This window comes from Ovis canadensis, chromosome 17, assembly GCF_042477335.2.
Source record: "Ovis canadensis isolate MfBH-ARS-UI-01 breed Bighorn chromosome 17, ARS-UI_OviCan_v2, whole genome shotgun sequence".
NCBI lineage: Eukaryota > Metazoa > Chordata > Mammalia > Artiodactyla > Bovidae > Ovis > Ovis canadensis.
Genome location: NC_091261.1, coordinates 17,868,849 through 17,890,866, shown reverse-complemented (window position 1 = coordinate 17,890,866; position 22,018 = coordinate 17,868,849). Strand labels below are relative to the sequence as shown.

The 22,018-nt window shown below is 36.9% G+C and overlaps 1 protein-coding gene across 5 annotated transcripts in view; it reads right to left on the bottom strand.

Moving 5' to 3' along the window:
• Nucleotides 1–22,018, bottom strand: part of LRBA (LPS responsive beige-like anchor protein) — a 748,427-nt gene that overhangs the window by 65,816 nt on the left and 660,593 nt on the right. For all 5 annotated transcript variants that reach the window (XM_069556712.1, XM_069556716.1, XM_069556715.1 and 2 more), the window contains exon 48: nucleotides 16,045–16,212. In XM_069556712.1, the coding sequence (XP_069412813.1) occupies nucleotides 16,045–16,212 (168 nt within the window). The remainder of the gene's footprint in view (nucleotides 1–16,044; nucleotides 16,213–22,018) is intronic.

The window sequence follows — 22,018 nt, the reverse complement described above, 5'->3', positions numbered from 1 at the left end:
TTTTCAAAAGCCAATTAGATTTATGGTCAAAATAAACACCAGGCAATATTTAATCAACAAATTATGCGAAGTAACCCACACAAAAGATGGACATAGTGAGTAAATATGTTAACCGAACAGAAGTCACTCTATGTGAACATGGGCTCGAAAGACTGAGACTATTTTTAATTTTGAGGAACTTTTTTATTATTCTGTGAAAACGAGGGGAGAAAACTAAACTACGTTAATGGACTACTATACAGTCATTAAAATGAATGAGCTGAACTGAATATATGTGATATGGAAACTAGCCTGTAGTGTATTGATTAAAACAATTCCAAATCAGCAAAGAATGTAGTGCATTATCTCATTTAATAAAAAAATTAACTGTAAAAATAAACTAGAACAACACCCTTATATATGTTAAATGAGTACATGCTATGTGAGTACATACATACATACACATGTATAAAATCTGGAAAGGTACATAAACCTACCAGTTATCATCTCTGGTGGAGGGAGGATGAAAAGATTGGCAGAATAGAAATGAATACCTTCTTCACCTTTATTCTAGTTGGTGTCTTAAACAAAGCAAGTATTACTTTTAAAATAAAGAGTAACAAAAAAATTCCTTTTTTAAAAAAATCTAAAACTAAAAAATCTAAGGAAAAATTGGAAATACAAAACATAGCTTTATGATGTTTAATTTTTCCATTGATATAGTAACCAGAAGTATTTCTTAACCATCTTAGAACAACTCCAGTTGATAAATTGGTCAAACACTGTGAAACCAACAGACCTTACTACAAAGTTAATTTTGTTATTTTGAGGTTATTTCCTAAATTATTTCTATCTGGTTTCAAGGAGCCATTAGTTTTAGCAATATTTTACCATCATTTACTGCTAACTAAATATTTAGAAAGGTATGCAGCATACATTTTGTAAACAAACTATGTTTTACTTACATTTGGTATTTGGAGACATATACATATCATGATGGCATATAATATACATAAAGAGCAAAGAGAGAATAGCTAGCTAAATAAAGCAAACCTCTTAAAAAAAAAAAAAAAGAACGCCGTGACAAGAAACCAGGGGAGAGGGAAAATCAGAAAAAGGAGTAGTTTTACTTATTTATCTACTCAATAATATTATGGAAGTCACCACTTAAACTTTATGTTTAAGTCATACATAAAGTAATTATAAATTGTGAAAATATGCCCAGGTTTCCCATCACAGCCTTGAACTAAGCCCATACATTCTGGGCACATTACACTGAGACCCAGCGCAGCCTCACTACAATCTCTGCTTCTCGGAGCTGTCCATCCACTGCAGCATAATTCCAGCTGCCAATCTGAAAGAAACCAGCTAGTCAGAGCAGACACAACCAACAGAAACAAATGTCACTCAATAATGTTCAGCGGTACTGTGCTCATGGATAATTTCAAACAGTATCTCTGTCTAGAGCATTGATGTGCTCATTCAAAACACCTCCATCTCTAGCTACTGGAAACGAGTAGATAAAGCCGCCTGCCTAGAAAAATAAGTGGAATGTTGCTTCAAAGAGGTTGCCAATACTAAGAGGCAAACGGTGAAAACACAGTAAAAGTTCTCAAAGGAAAAAAAAAAAAAGCAGGATAGTTGCATTCAGAAGGTTAAATTATTTCTTAAAACTAGATAAGTCTGTTTAAACTATGTCATGGAAACAGTCATTTGGTCATTCATTTGTTAAGAATCATTTCATCTATTTTCTCAATCATATTTATGAGTATCCACCATGTACAAACACTGAAATGAGGTAGAATGAGGAATCTTTGACTTCAAGAAACTTAAGGCTGAAAAACAACACACCCACACATAACACAGCTGGCAGAGACAGAGGGATGGCAGTACGTCTACTGTTATAACAGTGTTAGGCCATATGCAACACTGAAAAATTTTGCACTGAAGTGTTTCCTGAATACTGTATTCACAGAATCTCAGTTCTTCCTTTGCACCAATAACATTAACTAAACATAGTGATTCTAAGTAAACTTCCTCATCTTTGTAGAAACAAAAGAAAGCAACATTGCTATTCTGAAATGTGAAATATGACTATGCTATTCTAACAGTCAGCAATCAGTTACAGTTGCAAATAGTCTTACAGAGATTTTTCAAATCTAGGTAATTTGACTTAACTATTCTAGAAGCTTGAATCTAGTTTAATATTTTGAAAAAAAATTCAGTCACTTGATTTGAGAGTACTTTCACACTTTCAATTTAAAATAAAGATGGTGCCTAGAGAGCAGAGGGTTATGACAGAAGTCATCAGCATAATAGAGAGGCTCAGGATTCCCTGGGCAGCTGATAGAGAAAAAACTCGTAAAAATATGAACACTCTGCTTCATGTCCTTGGGTGTATAAATTTAGCTATACCTACTTATAAGTCTGCAAGAGGCATAATAGCTAGCAAAATATGAAGATTCACTTTATTGACAATTTTAATGTTTACGTAAGGGAAACTTTGATTGTGATTTTAATATACCAGAAAGGTTGGCATAATTTCAAGGTTTTATGTAGGTTTTCAATTAAAACTTGACTAATCCCTACTGTTTATTTGGCTTTTCACCGTACAGTTCCTGCCCTGCACTGCGTCAAATATGCCATCTGTGTAACACACTTCTGGCCAGAGATGCGTCAGGATTATTTTTGTAACACTCTGAATTGCGGCTGTGTGAAATCTTAACTTACTGTATTCAGCATTTCCACTTTATTCTCTTGCTACAACCATTGTAACCCTGTTGTACTAATGTCCTACTCTTAAATCTCACGGCAGTCACAACAAAGATTCCTGCTCCCCCACCTGCTTCAAACAGGCTTACAGACCATTCCCCTAACTATTTAGCAAATGTTAACAATGCTATAAATACCAATTGTGTTTATGCTTTCTGAAAGATTCACTGCAGCGAATGTTCTGCAGTAGTGTTAGAGCTGAAGTAAGCTGTTGACTCCCACCATGAAAATGATTGAATTCTAAGCCAAAAATGCTTTTCCTTGGATAAGATATCTGATTTGCTACTGCTGTCATGAGACTGGGGTCATGTAAACTTAAACACTGCTGCTGCTGCTTTTGGAAAACAGATCTTCTCAGAGTGATTATGTGTTACTACAACAGCATTTGGAAGAGGGAAAATCAACCACTGACACTAAACACAACTGAGGGGAAATTTTTCAGGTTTTAACTTTCATATTATGAGACTCACTGTATGTAATTCCTTAAATCAAGCAAGACCACGTCTCTCCTTTTCCTCTTCTCTACCCATCTTTATAAATACAGCTGAGTTCCATTTTCAGAAGGAATGAATAACTTTAATTTCTGAACTCACATAAACATAGAATAACACTGCATTTGCTTGAAAAGTAAAGGAGAAAACGATGCTTCCAGAGCAAATGTGGTGGGTATTTACAGTAAGGTGAGAGAAGGAAAAGCACAGACGGTAGATGCTGTTTCCATTACCGCTGTCCTAAGCAGCATCTACCTGCAGCCTACCTTTTGGTCTTTGAACCCCCACCTCTGCTTCCTAGCTCCGGTGCACCCTGGATTCTGTCCCTGCACTCCCTGAACGCTGGGTGCTCGAACCCTATGCTGTGTCTGTACTTTTCCTTTTGTCAAAATCTACTATCAAGTCCTACACACAGGGAGCTGAATGACTAGAAAAAGTTGTTTCAAAAACTAGGTCTGTAATTAAATAAATCATCTCTAATGGTGAAGTTTCAAACATGAGTAAAAGGCACTGAATTCGGTAGCAGAGGCTTTTCTCTCTATATATCAAAGATTATCATATAGAAACCACGATAGCTGACTTTAGCATGCGACTCTGGCATTGGTTAACACAGTCTAATCTTACAGCTGGAGATTTTCTATGCTTTAACTTTATACTTTCATGGTATTTGAATTCTCAGGGTTCTGGCACATTTTTAGATAAATAAGTTGTAAAATCCCTTTATATACCATTTAATTATATACAAACCATACAAACACCACACATACACAATTTAGTAGTGAACCCAGAAATCAAGATTTTGTGAGTCCTGAGTCAAAAGCCTTCCTGCTTTTAGAAAATTATGATAAGAACTACAATTAACAGTGATATACCAAAGATATTTTCCAAAAGAGTAGAAGTGATCTTTTGTGGTCCTCCTCAAATATGCTGGAAAAAATGAGGGAATTTGTTTCCAAAATGTATGAAAAGCAATCCTAGTTCAGCGAGTTAAAAAACTGATTACAGGTACTCTAATTTCTGAGAGAGGTAAGTGAAGAAATTGTAACCTCCTTCATCTTTACTGAAGTTACACAAAGATCATTATATTTAAAGTCACTATCCTACCAACATTAAAAATGGCCAGTCCCAGAAAGTAATCACAAAAGAACTCCAAAAAGTCAAAACCAAAGTCAATATTCTTATCTTCATGTTAACCTGCATTACTTGCTTGAATTTTCAAGCAGATACTTTTTCCCCTCACAAGAGTGAAAGAGCTGGAGTTTGGCTTTTTCCTTTTGATTTTCCAGAGGAAAAATTTCGGCATACAGAAAGTAGCAAATAAAAGAATTCCACGATCTCACTACTCAAAGATTAAATAACTATTTTTGGTTAGATGACCATATAAACATCTAAGATGACCATATAAACATCAGAAATTTCCTAATGTATAAATACACATCACAAAATTTGTATTTTCTATATTTCAAAACATGATCTGTTTTTGTATGTAATATGGTATTTTTCCATAACAATAAATATAGAAATATATACCAATAATTTTAATGATGTATACAGTAGCATTTCACTGTATGGATTTACCTATATTTATTTAATCAGTTTCAACTAGATAGCATATTCAAAAGCAGAGACATTACTTTGTCAACAAAGGTCCATCTAGTCAACGCTATGGTTTTTCCAGTGGTCACGTATGGATGTGAGAGTTGGACTGTGAAGAAGGCTGAGCACCGAAGAATTGCTGCTTTTGAACTGTGGTGTTGGAGAAGACTCTTGAGAGTCCCTTGGACTGCAAGGAGATCCAACCAGTCCATTCTGAAGGAGATCAGCCCTGGGATTTCTTTGGAAGGAATGATGCTAAAGCTGAAACTCTAGTACTTTGGCCACCTCATGGGAAGAGTTGACTCATTGGAAAAGATTTTGATGCTGGTAGGGATTGGGGGCAGGAAGAAAAGGGGGCGACAGAGGATGAGATGGCTGGATGGCATCACTGACTCAATGGACGTGAGTTTGGGTGAACTCCGGGAGTTGGTGACGGACAAGGAGGCCTGGCGTGCTGCGATTCATGGGGTCGCAAAGAGTCGGACACAACTGTGCGACTGAACTGAACTGACTGTTAGATATTTATGTGGTTCTTGTGGGGGTTACTTTTTTGCTATTATGAGCAACTATGAAAGTCGCTCAGTCATGTCCAACTCTTTGTGACCCCATGGATGATACAGTCCATAGAATTTTCCAGGCCAAATACTGGAGTGTGTCGTCTTTCCCTTCTCCAGGGGATCTTCCCATCCCAGGGATCAAACCCAGGTCTCCTGCATTGCAGGTGCATTCTTAACCAGCTGAGCCACAGGGGAAGTCCTGAGCAACTATATCTGTTTTCTAACAATTAGGAATTTTTGTTATTTTTCATCTTAGGTAGTCTAACAGGTAAAAAATGTGTTGGATTTTACTGAATGCAACTGAATTTCACTGATTACTAGCAAGGCTTCACTCATTTATGGCCCAGAGTTCATCTTTTGTGAATTATCTATTCCTGAACTTTGTCATCTGTTGTCTTTTTTTGGATGTACAAAAACTTCAGTTTTTATGTAGACAAAGGTAACAATTTCTTTAATGACTTTGGTTTTGTTACTGACATACAGAAAGGGCCTTTTCCATTCCAAGATTATAAAACTACTTACTACAGTATTTTCTATGTCCTGTAGTTCAGTTTTTTATACTATAACCTTTATTCCAAATAAATACATGTAATTCATTTGTAATTTCTTTCACTTTATCGTGTGAAACAGGGATCTAAATTTATAACAATTAGCTAGCTGTCTTAACATAACAGGTTACAAAAGATAGCCTTTTCCCAGTGATTTTAAAATACCACCTCTATCATATATTCTCATATCTACTTCTGAAACTGGAGAAGGAAATGGCAACCCACTCCAGTACTCTTGCCTGGAAAATTCCATGGATGGGGGAGCCTGGTAGGCTACAGTCCATGGGGTCGCAAAGAGTCAGACACGACTAAGCAACTTCACTTTCTTTCTTTCTATAGCTCCTTTTGGAGAAGGAAATGGTAACCCACTCCAGTGTGCTTTCCTGGAGAATCCCATGGACAGAGAGGCCTGGTAGGCTACAGTCTATGGGGCTGCAAAGAGTCGGACACGACCGAACGACTAACACACACACACACACACACACACATTTCTGAAAGCTCTATTCTGTTTCACTGAACCTTAAAACTACAGCACAGTGTTTTCGTTACTCTAGTTCATACTTTGTCTCTGAGGAAGTAATCAAAACCTATTTATTTACTTTAAATTTAGTTGTATCCTGGTCATTCGGTTTCTCAGGCCATCACGTTTAAGAAATAGCTAATTGCAGAGTAGGAGGGCAGGTGTCCAAAAGACAGACACATTGACACAGGAAGAAGAAGTGAGAGCTGATAGTTTTAAAGTAGAAACAGGAAACATACAAAAAGAGAGCATACCAACTGAGAAAGCAAGTAGTATGAAACTCTTTATTGTAGGGTCAAATACACCACAGAACAATCACTAATATTAATAAAAAATAATACTCACTAATCACATTCTTCACTGGTCTTTACTTATTACTGTCTACAGGAAAGTGGCCTCTACGGCTAAAAACTGCAGAGCACCCATCCTTTCTCAGGCACACACAAAACATTTACAAAGACCGAGGTGACTTAAGTCTCCAAAAGATTTCAAAGAATCTGTGTCACATGTATTGGTCTTCAGCTTTAAATTAAGCTACAATTAATAACAAAATGACACCAGGTGTGGATGCGTGAAGCCAAGCCTTTGCTGCAGAGACGACCTTCAAGTTGAGGCCCGAACGACAAGGTCAGGAACAGAAGGAAGGTCGGTGTCACAGCACAGGCAAACGAGGGTGAGGACGGCAGGGCGTGAGATGAGACAGGAGGGCGGGGGCCAGACCCTGCGGACCGAGCAGAGCTCTCGTCTGCGTTTAATGTGAAACAGGAGAGCTTAAGTAGAGGGACACAGTCTGATTTACACTTTCAAAATGTCACGTTGGCAGCTCTGTGGAAAGTGGACTGCAGGTAGTTAAGCGTAGAAAAGGGTGACCAGGCCAGTCAGGGGAGAGCTGATGATGGCGGCTTGGACAAAGGCATGACACACAGACATAAATGGTTTCCAAATGTGTTTTGGAGACACCATCTACCGAACCACTCTTCGTCATCAACTGCTCATGCCCCTGCCACCCCGACCTCTCCCCACACGTTGCACTCTCTGCTTTGTGCTCCCCTGCCCTTCCTACCGCGGCGCCTACCCCTCATTCCTTAAGGACTATGCTCAGGCGGGTTAGTACTGCCCCTTTCTGGGCTGGCTGCTTCTCCTCTGTGCTCCAACATGTAGTGGAAACGCCTCACTCAGAGCACATCACTGTCCATGCAACTTCTAAATGCTTATTTCTGACCTAATGAAACTCCAGCAATGAATTGTCTTACACTAAGGAGTTGCTAACTGAGCTCTCAACTTTTGGATAGAGCAAATACCATCTGTATGATAAATGATAGGAAAATTCTGGATATAAGAAAGGATACAAAATTCTAGAAACCATGCCCCTAAATACAATTATATTCTAAATATATTAAAGAAATAATTTAAGGAAATTGATTTCCATTTTTTTGGGAAAATAAAAATTATTTTGTAAACTTAATATTCAACTCATCATGAATTTATTTTGTGAATTTGGATTTTGGAAGGTTTTTTCCTTAAGAAAAATATTTATTCTTCTTCATATCTGACTCTGAATTCAATTATCTTAAATTTTCCTTCTTTTTAAATTACTTCTTTCCCTGTTTTTTAGTTTTTTTGAAATGCTGGTAGAAGGAAGAAAGGTGAATGAATTAAACCATAGTCAAAAAAATTAATCATCAGAATATAACAAATCTTTATTTATTTGTACTTTGTCTGTACAGACAAGAAATGTGTGTGTTAGTCATTCAGTCATGTTCAACTCTTTGCAACCCTATGGACTGTAGCCTGCCAGGCTCCTCTGTCCATGGGATTTCTCCAGGCAAGAACACTGGAGTAGGTTGCCATTTCCTCTGCCAGGGGATCTTCCCGACACAGGGATCGAACCCACGTCTACTGTGTCTGCTGCAGTGGCAGGATTCTTTACCATCTGAGCCACCAGGGAAGCCCCACAGACAAGAAATAGAGTATATTAAAAGTGGTGACAGTAGAGAAAAGGGTACAAAAATAAAGAAATAAGTCAGTTAGAATAAAGTGTTCAAGATAAGAACAAATCCTTTAGTTGGAGGTCACAGATATTTGGGGAGAAAAAAGCATATTTGCCTGAAAAAATAATTCTTTCTGGTGGGTGACATATGCAAATACAGACAGAGCTGTATATTGATAACCCAGCTGTTTTCTAAAAATTAAAAACAACATAAAAGTGTAATGTGCTGCAGGCTGTTTCTCTGATTACTTTTCCTCCTCTTATGGTTATTATTTCTATCGTTTAGTGCTTTTTTTATAGAGAGATTATTTTTATGATCACTTACTACACCATATGTATTAACCATTCATTCTAGAATAAAACTTTCTCTTGAGGAATGGAGCTTTTCCCAAGTAATAGGTGCATACATGACTTGTTTGTAGACAGCTTGCCTCCATGTATAACTGTGTGGACAGATAAGTCTTCCAGATGAAAACTAAGTAGACAGTAGTGAACAGAAATAAGCAAAACGACAGGTACTGAACAGAAATGTCTAGTCTGGTCTGCTTTAAAGACGAGGGAGGCCAAATCCATCCTGATACCGTTACCGTGATTTTGCAGAGATAATGTCTTAGTATAAGCCAAGTGTATGCACAGATTTCCTAATACTAGAGAAGGCAACGGCACCCCACTCCAGTACTCTTGCCTGGAAAATCCCATGGACGGAGGAGCCTGGTGGGCTGCAGTCCACGGGGGTCACGAAGAGTCAGACAGGACTGAGCGACTTCACTTTCACTTTTATGTATTGGAGAAGGAAATGGCAACCCACTCCAGTGCTCTTGCCTGGAGAATCTCAGAGACAGGGGAGCCTGGTGGGCTGCAGTCTATGGGGTCGCACAGAGTCAGACACGACTGAAGCAACTTAGCAGCAGCAGCAGCAGGAGCAGCAGGAGCAGCAGCAGCGATGTTAAAGCCTCTTAGAAGAACGAGATTCTGAAGGAAAGATGGGACAGTCTGGAGATGGGGTGGAGAGCAAATCAGAAGATGGCGGTAGTGGAAGCTTTACAACTAGCAAGACCTGAAGACTTGGAGGCTGTCCTGGCACGGGGTTGCAGGCACAAGGCTCTGCTGGAGATGGAGCAGTGGGAGCTACCTCCCTGGGTTCTGTGCACAAATGCACGTTATCCTCAAAGTGCAGGAGGAAAAGCTTTATGAAGAGAGAGGCAGCTTGTGAGCAACCTTTCTGAAAGACTGTCCCACTTCCACATCACTCTGTATTCTGCTGTGCAGCCTTTTTCCTTCATAGCACTTATTACTAGCTGAACTTAGTTTTTACTGTTTATTTTCTGTGTATCAAGCTCCATGAGGGAAAGGGTTTTGACTGACTTTCTTGCTCATCACTGTACTTTTAGGATCTTGAACAAAATGTGTATTTGATGAATAAATGAATAATTAATGAAAGATTAAACTCTTCCAATTTATCAGCCCTTTTTCTTACTTATCCAAACCAGCCTAGAGCCACCATTTCAACAATATCCCTTTAACAATTTCATTGACCACCCTTCCACTCTCATTTCTTTTTTGTATATATTCTACCATCCTCCTATGGCCAAACCCCCATCTCTCTCTCTCCACATGTATAATTACACACACACATACCTTCTCTAGTCAACTTTTTTCTATATCTGTTCTCCTGCTATTGAGAACAGAGAAAAACAACATGGAAAGGAAATAACAGTTTATATATTACTGAGTATCAGTTAAGCACCTATCGCTATATAAGGTGTCTCCACAGATGTTACCTCACTCTTGGTACAAACTCTCATAGAGGCGGCTGCCTCCCCACCTCACTCATGGACAGTTACTTAAACCAGCCCCAGGCTGACCTTCCACTCCCGCAACACAAGACTGTATTCTTTCCTGCTCTCCAGGGCTTATCTATCTGTGCTCTGGATTTTGTTTTTTTTCCTTTTTCTCATAGAGCTTAGTGGCCTATTACATACTCCTAGGACACATGCTTCTCTTTGGAGCTTTCCAATTAACAGAGAAACATCATAAATTACCTACCCATTAAAAAAAAAAAACCTCCTTCAGAGTGACTGGCAATGGATACGGGGTCTCTTTGTGGGTAACGACAAAAGGTAAAATTAGATTGTAGTAATGCCTGTACAACTCTGGGAATAAACTAAAACTAGTGTACACTTCAAGTGGGTGAACTGTATCATGTGTGAGCTCTCTCTTAATAAAGCACTGAAAAGTTCTTGTTATTTCCTTTCCTCATGGTGTTTAGTTGCTCACGTCCCATTCACAGCGCAGTCCTCTTTAATCCAAGCTTCTTTCTCTAATGGTCCTTAGAATAATCCAACGAAGAGTTTTCAGTCGTTTGTTCAGTCTTCTTTGAGACAGATTCTAAAGTATACATGCTCCAACCCACTTATAATACAGTTAAGATTACTTTTTTAAAAAATTTTATTTATTTTTGGTGGTGCTGAGTCTTCATTGCTGCGTGTGGGTGGGCTTTCTCTAGTTGCCGTGAGTGACAGGGGTCAGAGCAGGGGTCGTTAGGGGGACTCTCTGGTTGCAGTGCACCCAGGGCTTCCCAGGTGGCTGACACGGTAAAGTCTGTCTGCAATGTGTTCGATCCCTGGGTCGGGAAGATCCCTTGGAGAAGCGGGTGGCAACACAGTCTAGTGTTCTTGCCTGGAGAATCCCATGGACAGAACAGTCTGATGGGCTCTAGTCCACAGGGTCACAGAGTCAGGACGACTGATGACTGACGCACACACTCGTGCTGCGGAGCGCTGCCTAGGACACGCGGGCTCAGGAAGCGTCAGGACAACTGACGCACACACTCTTGCTGCGGAGCACTGCCTAGGGCGTGCGGGCTCAGGAGTTGCGGTGTGTAGGCTTAGCTGTTCCGCGGCGTGTGGAATCTTCCCAGAGCAGGGGTCAAACCTGTCCTCTTCATTGGCAGGTAGATTCTTCACCACTGGACCGGCATGGATAACTCCTAAAATTACTTTTTCTGGCTCCTCTCTCTTGTCACCTTCAGCTATTTCCACAAACCTCATTCTCTTTTACCATGTGCAGGAGGCTCGTGCAGTTTCTCCTGCGCAGCTATCCTTTGCTCATAACTCCAGCAAGTGTTCCTATTCACCCTTCCATCTCCAGCTCCAGCCTCTCATTTCCCAGACATGCTGGAATCTGCAGCCCAGGTTCAGTGCCTAGTCTCCAGACCTGTGCAAACATACTGTACTTATCTCTATACTGAATTTATCACAGTATTAGAAGTGCTTATTTATCCATGTTTCTCCACTATACAACATACTACAGCTGATGAGGGCAGGGACTCACCTTTTCACTCTTTAACCTTATTACATAATTTAAGTTTGGTAAAAAGTTGTTGAAAAGAAGTTAATGACCTAGTCTTGTTTTTTGTTTTCTCCTTGTCTCACTCTACAATGAACTCTGTATGAATTCTCTAGGAAACAGTCTCTAATAACTTCTCTAGCATTAACATTTTAGGATTTTTTTTAAAGATGCAACTGGTAATTCTTAATTCTTTTTTATAGCTGGGTTTTCTAACTCAACATTTTAACAATGAACAATATAAGGGAAGGAACTAACACTTGTTGAGTACTTATGATGGGAAAGGTACCACGCCAGGCTTTTTATCTATTATATGTCATTTAAATCTGCATGAAATGGGCATCATCCTACGAATTCCATATACAGAGTCTCAGGAAGAGCTAAGTCATACAACTATAGGCACTGGGGCCAGCAATCAAATCCACATTTATTTGTTGATTCAACTGTATCACAGTGTTGTGTCACAAAATTCAGCACCATAATATGGAGTGGATATAATAAAAGATCACATTTGTTTCAGTAACATTCAGGAAGTATATATACTTATATGAATAATGCTAATAATGAATTGATGTAGTCTTTCAAGAACACTGAGTACCCACCATACTTAGAATATATTAGGTCATGGTTCTTGAGTGAATGCTGAATCTATGATATGATATATATGTATATAAATAGGGTGCAGTGAGTTGGAGAGCTCTTCAGCTAAAGGTTAATTTGCTAATAATTAACTACTTTGAGTAGTGGGGGAAAAAAGAAGTCAAAGAAACTTAAAGCAAAAGTTTTAAACAGAGCTTCCCTGGTGGTCCAGTGGTTAGAATCCACTTGCCAATGCAGGGGACATGGGTTCGATGAAGATTCCATGTGCCATGGGGCAACTGACCCTGTGTGCCCTCAACTACTGAGCTCCAGGGCCTACTACTTGCAGCAAAAGAAGCCACTCAGTGAGAAGCCCAAGCATGGCAACTACAGAGTAGCCCCTCACTCACCACAACTAGAGAAAAGCCTGCACAACAAGACAGACCCAGCACAGTCAAAAATAAAATAAATAAACATTTAAAACATTTCTTTTAAGTTTTAAATAGTCTTTAGCAAATGCTGATCATGAAAAATACTGAAAGCTTACTTGATATGGCAGTTTCTCAACAAGTTAAACACAGAATTACCATATAACCCAGCAATTCTACTTCAGAGCATACCCAGAGACTTGAAAGCAGGGACTTGAACAAGTATTAATATATGCATGCTCATAATAGCAACACAAAAGATCCACTGACAGACAGACAGACAAAATGCGGTACATACATATGATGGAGTATTAAAAAGGAAGGAAATCTGACCTATGCTACCACATGGACAGAATTTAATAAAATAAGGCAGCTGCAAAAGGAAAAATATTGTATAATTTTACTTATCTGAGATACCTAGAATAATTAAATTCCCCAGAGACAACAGAATAGCGGTTGTCACGGCCCAAGGGCAGGGAGAGACAAGGAATTACTGTGTAAGGTATACAGAGCTTCAGTTTGGGAAAGATGAAAATTCTGGAGATAGATGATAGTGATGGTTGCATAATAATGTGGATATACTCAATGCCACTGAATTATAACTCAAACCATAGTAGAAACCAATATTTGAAGTCATGACATGTTAAAGTGAAAGAAAAAATATAATCTGGTTAGCACATATATGTCAATACATATCTAAAGTCTCAAATGGTGTACAGTCACTAGTCACTGTGTGTTCATTTGTGTCCGACTCTTTGCGACCCTATGGACTGTAGCCCGCAAGGCTCCTCTGTCTGTGGGATTTTCCAGGCAAGAATACTGGAGTGGGTTGCCATTTCTTTTTCCAGAGGATCTTCCCGACTCAGGGATCGAACCCACATCTCTTGCATCTCCTGTATTGGCAGGCAGATTCTTTACCACTAGTGCCACCTGGGAAGCCCAATTTCAAATATTCTACCAAGTTAATTTAACAAACATTTATTGTCCTACTGTCTGACTACATGCTTAGAATCTGGATTTTGAAAATTTGGTAAGCAAAGATACATCACAGTCTTCTAGATGTCTCCTGTTCAATATTATATCCACTAACCATATGTGGCTATTTAAATTCGCTACAATGAAACATTCAGTTCCTCAGTCACACTAGCCACATTTCAAACACACAGTGGTCACATGTGACTAGTGGCTATTGTATTGGGCAGCATAGATACAATGAACATTTCCATTACCCCGGGAAGTTCCACTGGAAGTTCTATTGCTTTTTTAGATTATACTGCCAACAGTATATGATAAACTCCTTTGGTAAATAACTGAGGTGTGAGATGCAGGGTGGGTCAATCGAGATTAAACACAAAGAGCCAATGACACTGATCTACAGAGAAAACACTTAGCTGGTGGAATGATTCACCTTTTAACTAGCAGCATCACAGAGCTACAGAGAGCCATCCTTTCTGCTCATAGCTTGCACAAACTTGAATGATGGGAAAGGTTCAGCTATATTGACTTGGACACACAAGTCTTAAAAAAAGGAATAGGACCCTCACATTGGGAGAAATAGTATTAAGTACATTTTCATTGCAACTCTACAGAATATAAGGGAATTTCAAAATTAAAACTACTCAGATTTTATAGCAACATAAAATAATATATGCTCGTATGTTAAGTAAACAGGACACGACAAAGCCAAATACATACTGATTCCAGTCACAGAAGTAGAAATATGGATAATAACTACAAAGGAATACAAAAACACAGAAGCAGGTATTAAATAATTATGGACATTTATAGTACCACTATTCAAACCTGGTTAAAACAATAAAAAAGAAAGTAAATGGGCACTTTCAATTCTATTCTAATAATGAATTATTTACTGGTTTGTAAACAACTGCACGTTTGCTCCAACCTCAGTTGCGTACACGGAACTCTGTGCATATTTTGTGTGATGCAGTCAGTCGTTGCTCTAATAAAATAAAATGTCCCCTAGAAGGAACATTTTCAAAGAACTGAAAAATTGTGTCTTTTAGAGCCCATCTGATCCTGTTCAAAAATAAACTAAAAAATGGCAATTTCAACCTATGTGATATAAGAAAACTGCATCAAATCTTGTTTGTGTACCAGTCTTCTTCATCTAGCACATAAACCAGGTGATGATACATGCTGGCAAATATATTTAAATATGTACTTTCATATATTGTCAACATGATAAGGTCATAAATAGAATTATAAAGAAATACATCAAGTGCCAGTGAAAAACAACAAACCTTACTACAAATGATGTTCGCTTTACAGTGATAGACAACTTTCCCTATGAATCAAAACTCCCTGGTTTCTTCTAAAACTCCCTGGTTCTATTCTAAAATTGTATAGACATATAAGGTTTTATCTGTTCAATTTCACTAACATACCTACATCTTTGTATATGAAGTATGTTAACTAGAAGAATAATAATTAAATTAAAATGCTTTAAAAAATTTAAGGTCATACACAGACTTTTTGGTGAATACTGTATTTGTCAAAACTGTTTTGAGTTTTAATTAAGAAAATCAATGACAAGGATAAAACAATTCTCAATAATGTCCAGCACCAAGTATGATGATGTACAAAAGCTGCAGACTTTATTCTTAACTTCCATTTGGTTATATGTGTACTTGTACATAAATATGTGTTTATCACATTTAAATAGATTGATGCTTATGATCTTATTTCTTTAAAAAATTATTTTCCTAGTTCATTAAACTAGTGAATAGCCTTAAAGGTTACAAAAATAATAAATATGATTACTGTTCCCTTAATGGGGTCAAACTGGAAAAGTTCTCGTTTTATACTGAGTCAAACATCAAGTCCCAGGTAGGTCACTAACTTAAAGGCTATCCTGCTTACATTACTCTACCCAGCTGGTTTCAGTGTGTTGCTGCGGCTGCTGCTGCTAAGTCCTTTCAGTCGTGTCCGACTCTGTGCGACCCCAGAGACAGCAGCCCACCAGGCTCCCCCGTGACCCCAGAGACAGCAGCCCACCAGGCTCCCCCGCGACCCCAGAGACAGCAGCCCACCAGGCTCCCCCGCGACCCCAGAGACAGCAGCCCACCAGGCTCCCCCGTCCCTGGGATTCTCCAGGCAAGAACACTGGAGTACGCTGCCATTTCAGTTTCATCATCAGTAAAATGAAAGCGTGGGGAAGATGGCATTTAACAGCTTCTGGTCTAGAGATACACGTTAGACTCAATCAGGTAACCTACCTCCCTCAATACAGGATCAGTTATTGAATTCAGATTAACAGCTCCTTCATAGGTCAGGTAATAGAATACATTGAGGGCTCGAACAGCCTCTGGTCCTTGCTGTTTATAGCCAAAAATGAGGTCAATCCACTGGTGAAGCTGGCAGGAAACAAATTCACTCTCCAGGGCCTGAAAAAAAAAATGTAGTTTTTATTATTATGCTGAATTCTCTTTTTAAGATACAGAGAAATTTAGAATAAGCACTGAAGTTTAACTCTAAACTGTGAACCAAGTTATTCTGAAGTCCTTATTTTCCACTAGAATTTGTTCTCCTTTTGTATAATTAGAGACTCTGCAGCACTTGTCACACTGAATTACAACAGATTGTTTATATTTCAGTATTCATCTGTGTGTACTGTAAGCACTGTGAAGACCAGGACTGGGTCTATCTTGATCACATTTATAACTCAGGACCTGGCAGGTACTCAATTTATGTTTCAAAGAAAGGAGGTCATAGAATGTAAAGGCTGGTTTGAAACAGCAAATGTGAAAATATTAAACACTGACTATTCACTTGAAATATTTATAGTTTTTCTAGAATTAAAACATTTTGCTGCCCACTGCAACAACAATAACCAAATCATTTGGTTACTTCAACCGAGATTTTAAACCAACAGATTAGATCTTGGGAGTGATCCTTGTAATTACTGGATTATTATTCTATGTAATAATATCAAATTGGACTGAATATTTGATGCTATAAACATAACAGTGTCCAATAAATAATGAATGAACATAATCAAGTTTTCAGTAGAAATGCTGGGCTCAAGATCACTTCCAATGTATCACCACATTCCCAGAGTTACAAGCACTGTTCCTAAAACACCATAGGTGCCAATAAATGTTTGCTAAACTTAATAAAGTTTAAAAAGCTAAAGAGTTTTCATAAGCAGAGACTTTTTTTAAAGAAAAGTATTCATTTGTATATTATTTAATGTTGTTAAAAATTATTCCAACATAAAACCATGATGGGCTAGTCTATCAATAAATGATGTTGTTTGAATAACAGAGCTCTCACACTCTGAAGTTTAATTTGAAGTGTACCAAGTTACATCAGGTAATGTATCACACTGAAATTCTTATTTTCAGAGTCATAAGTGCATGACTGGGATGCATTTTTGGTGTGGCTTAATGCTATGTTATCAATATTATGAAAAGAAAACTGGTGGTTTTAAAACATAATTGACTAACTTGTCTAGCAAACAACCAATAAGATATACAAATAATCTTGTGACAAAAGATGTTCCAGAAGTTCACAGGTGTACACTTGTGTAGATATGTGCTTTATTAACATGAGGGCCTATGAATAAAAAACTGTTTATGGTTACATTCAAATAATATATTTCCTTTAACTAATAACATTTAACACGGCTTCATAATATGTCATATATCATAGAGTGTAAAAATAAAACTCTAGACAATTCTCATATTTCAAAGTACACCTGGACTGAAATAAGCCTTGAAAATATTTAGCCAGTTTCAAAGGAAAAGTTACTGTTTAAAGCATCTCTTATAAAACTCACTATACTTACAAATTTAGTAAACAGCTAAGAGAGCACAAAACTTCCTATTTTATTTGACATAAGAAGACAAGGGACTGTAATAACTTTCAGTAAATTCCTATGTTATGCTCATAGATTTAAAATTAATCTGAAAATCAGGAATTACTGATGTAAGCTGCACACAAAAAATGATACGTTTGTTTCATTAATTTCAGCCTTGGGTAGCGATGAGAGTGTGGGGTGGGGGTGGAGTACATGTTTAAAGTGACACATAAAAACAGCAATTGTCTTAATTTGTGTGCAGCACTCTCTACACAAAAGCCCTAAATATGTTCAAATTAGAGCAAGCTGCTTGATTGTCACTGCAGTCTCACGTCACATTAATGCATGACAAACATTAAACCATACACTTAAATGGCAATTTATATCATTTAAATGTTTACTGCCAGACTAGCTCATCACTCATTTAAATGTGACTTTCTGACAGCTAATTTCAGTTAATTTTCTCCAATTCACTTAATTAGAACTTTCAATCAGGGAAGGACCTGTACATATCTTTGAGCTTACATCCTTTTTAGTTGTTGTTCAAAATCTGAGTTAATAAGCTGCTGAAAAGCTCTACGATAATAGATGAGCAAGTAACATCTCTGAGTCTACAAAAATGTGTGAATCCATGAAGCAAACTCACAGTAGGTACTGTAAGGAAGAAGCTACACTTATTTATGTAAATAATACTCTCGCCAGTAGTTTAAATAAAAAACGTTTAGTTCACATATACACACTATTGAAACGATAAAAAGAAACCCTGCATCTAAGCTAATTAAAAATTAATGATTTTAAAATTGTTTAATAAGATAAAACAGTCAGGAGTCTCCTGAGTGTCGGTGGTGTTGTGATTTCAGACTATAAAATTCCAGAAGGCTCAGCAAATGATGCAGTACAAATTTTCTCAATATTAAAGCTCTAAAAACTAGGGCAATTTTATTTTATGTGTTATCAAACAGAATTGTGAGCCTTTCTAATGTTGATTACTTTTTTACGCATGTTGAAAATGGTGAAGTTGGTTAGATTTAGATGCTTAAACCTTTACATCTGACACCACATCAAAATGTTTCAGCAAAAATGCTGAAATGACAGGCAGTATGCTCGCATTATGTCACCAACGTGCGTGCAGAAATGGCCAAAGTGTCACGGTTCGGGCCTCCCCTTACCTTGTCACACTGGCCAATCCGTAAAGGGCTGCCCAGTAATTTATCACATTATTGGCAAAATCTCTTCCAGAGGTTGATACACACGTTACTTTTATGAATAAATTTTAAACACATTTTAAAAAGCTAAAGCAGTCTTCAGCTCTTTCTTACAACAGAGCTTTTAAAGGGGACACACAAAGACGACGACCACGGATATATGGGAATTTCCAAAAGTTTAAAAACCACTTTAGTACAAAATCAGTTCAGGACTTTAACATTCTTTTGATACCAATGAGCGACAACTGCCTAACCAACAGTATATGATAATAAACAAATGCAGTTACTGAAGACTTGATAGAAGAGGTGAGGACAAGCAGGAGGAAATTATTAAGAGTAAAAAAATACAAATAATTCAAAATGGAAAACCCTGGGAATACATTTTATAACTTCTGTTTTTGAGATTCAAAACCATCAAATTAAAAATTCTTTCATTTCTCTTTCATAGGATTTTTTACAGATACTCTTTATATAATTACTTGTTTATATATATATTTTGCATCACAAAAAATATAAAAATATGCCAGTGGAATGCTAAGCATCTGAGATTTTTCAAAGTCTTTAAAGACAGACAGTCCTCATTAAGACTGGAGTTAAATACGGTTTGCATCTAGGGGATAGTAACATTCTTCCCATGCTGCTCTCAAACCTAACCAATCAACTGTTAGCACTCCCCTAGCAGGCTAGACATCATTTACACCCAATGTGTGCTCTGAGTAAAATCTGTAAAAAAGAAAATCCACTGAAATGTCCAACACAATACAATAATATTCATCTCATCTGAGTTATTATAAAATAAATCAGTAACTAATGTTCAATTGTTAAGGTTCAAATAAGACTGTGAAAAGACTACTGTATGAAGCCCCACATGAATTGTCAGGCCAATCCAGGGGGACTCATATTAGTCTTGACAAACTGTCTTGGGGCTGATATCTGTTTTTTTAATGAGATCTATTAAGCAGAGTCTAAAACACTTGAGATATGCTAAAAAGTACAGTATACAGATGTCAAATACAAACACTTATTAGTAACTTTCATTTGTTTGGTCCACATGCAGAACATCAACAAATTAAAGGCTTAATATTATAAAGAAAATAGTAAATTATTCATAAATAACTCATTTGTGTAGCCCTGTGTCAGAAATAATTATAACATATATGAATATGTGTCTAACAATAAATCTCACTGAAAGATCACAATCTATGTTTTCCTGAAACTAACCCATTAAGGAAATGAATTATTTATTGCTGAAAAATGTTACACAAAATTATTCTTGTCTCTTATAGTGGAGTCAAATAATACAGTAACAGGCAGAAATCATTTGGTTTTTCAAAGAAATTCTAAGCTATTTGAGAATAAAAATTCTAAAATATAAGGCAATCATATGTTTAGTAGTCTACTCATGCTTTAGAAATATTCTAGCAATTGCCTTTTATTTTCAAAAAATCAAATTTTTTCTAACACAAAATTTAGGTAAAATCAAGAAAACCAATTTCAATGAACAAAAGAAATTATCAGATAATTGTTTACCTCATGATCAGGAAACCTTAATTGTATATTATTTGTGTTTCTCATGCTTGTAATTCCCAGATTAATGTTAATGTTTACTTACACTTTTGCTAAATCTTCTCATATCATGCAATTTTAGAAAAGCAGCTAAATTAAAGCTACTGGTATCTATAGCATAAATAATTTTTATAAAAATCAAATAAGCAGGTCAAATTTTATTTAAGTATAGAAATAATTATATAACCAGAAGGAAATAGGTTTCTGCAGGCCAGGTACACATCTCTGTACCCCTACCCCACTATTTCTAACCCCAGGCTTTGAGAAGGCCTGATTCTGTTCCAATATACAAAATGCCATAGCTGTAAGTTTCAAATAAAACAAAAATCACTAACTCTCTCTCTTGACTTGATATGTATTTAATTATAAGGTGCATTTAATCATATTTTAATAGTTTAAAACATAAGAATTAGTTTTGTGACTTTTTGTACAAGTAATTAAGAGTCTTAATTCATTTGAGTGTAGATAGTACTAAGTTTCAAAGGAGTTAATGTTTGGATTGGCAAAAATGTTAATATACAACATTATGAACTGGGAATTTTGAAGTATTTTTCATTTTAAATACATGTAATAAGGCCTTCTTATAACACACGCACATGCACACACACAAACAGATTTAAAATGAACTGGTCTGTTATGTTTGCATGTGCTGGGTTTCAAACACTAGTGGTAATGTTTCCTTAACATTGATATATGACCTTTGTAATTTACATTGAAGAAAGCTGTTTTTTTCAGCCTAATTAGAACTGTTTCAAATTTTCCTGCTAAATATATGATATAAAGTCCTTTCAACTTTTTTATTCTAGAGTTTCTTTCCATGTCAACTTTGTTCCAATCAAAATATGCTTTGAATTAAATGATTTTGATTGAATATGTGGATCACATTTCACTTCTAAGATTTAAGGTCCAAAAAGGAAAAGTTTAGCCTGTTCAAACAAAGCAAGAGCAGCCACTTTGCGGAAAGCTATTCACATTTAAGAAGACTGACAAATTGTTTGTGTGCACCATTAGGTCTAGTTTCTGCAATAGTTGCCAGATTTCCTGTCCCTCTAATAAGATACATTAACTCCTTAAATGCTGGCTCTCAATTCATGAAAAATCCAAGGAACTCCAGCAAAGTTTTAATTTACCTATAAATTTCCTTTTCTGAAATAAACTGAAAAAAATAGAAAAGAAAAATTGCTGTTACATCAAATTTTGTGAGAAAGAAAGGTCAAGAGAAAAATCAACATTTTTTTTCATACTGGACAGACAGAAATTCAGAATGTGAATATGCTTTCCAAAAGGGACTTTTTAAGATGTGACAAATTCACATTAATCCTTTTTTTAAAAAAATGCATGTAATTAACCTATTTAAGGATTACGTGTTCAGGTGAAACACAGCAGTGAAAATACTAAAGTATTTGATGAACTATAATCTAACATGAGCTTAACATTCTCCCATATTGATTACAAATATATTACAAAATGGTTCAGAATTCAGATATTTACCTTAGTGTAAATATATAACAAAAATGTAAAACAGATTTTATGTTAGCTACAGAGAAAAGTTTAACTCTGGGGCTTAAACAGTATGCATGAAGTTCCGACATGAAGAACAACAATTCATGAATGCCAAGG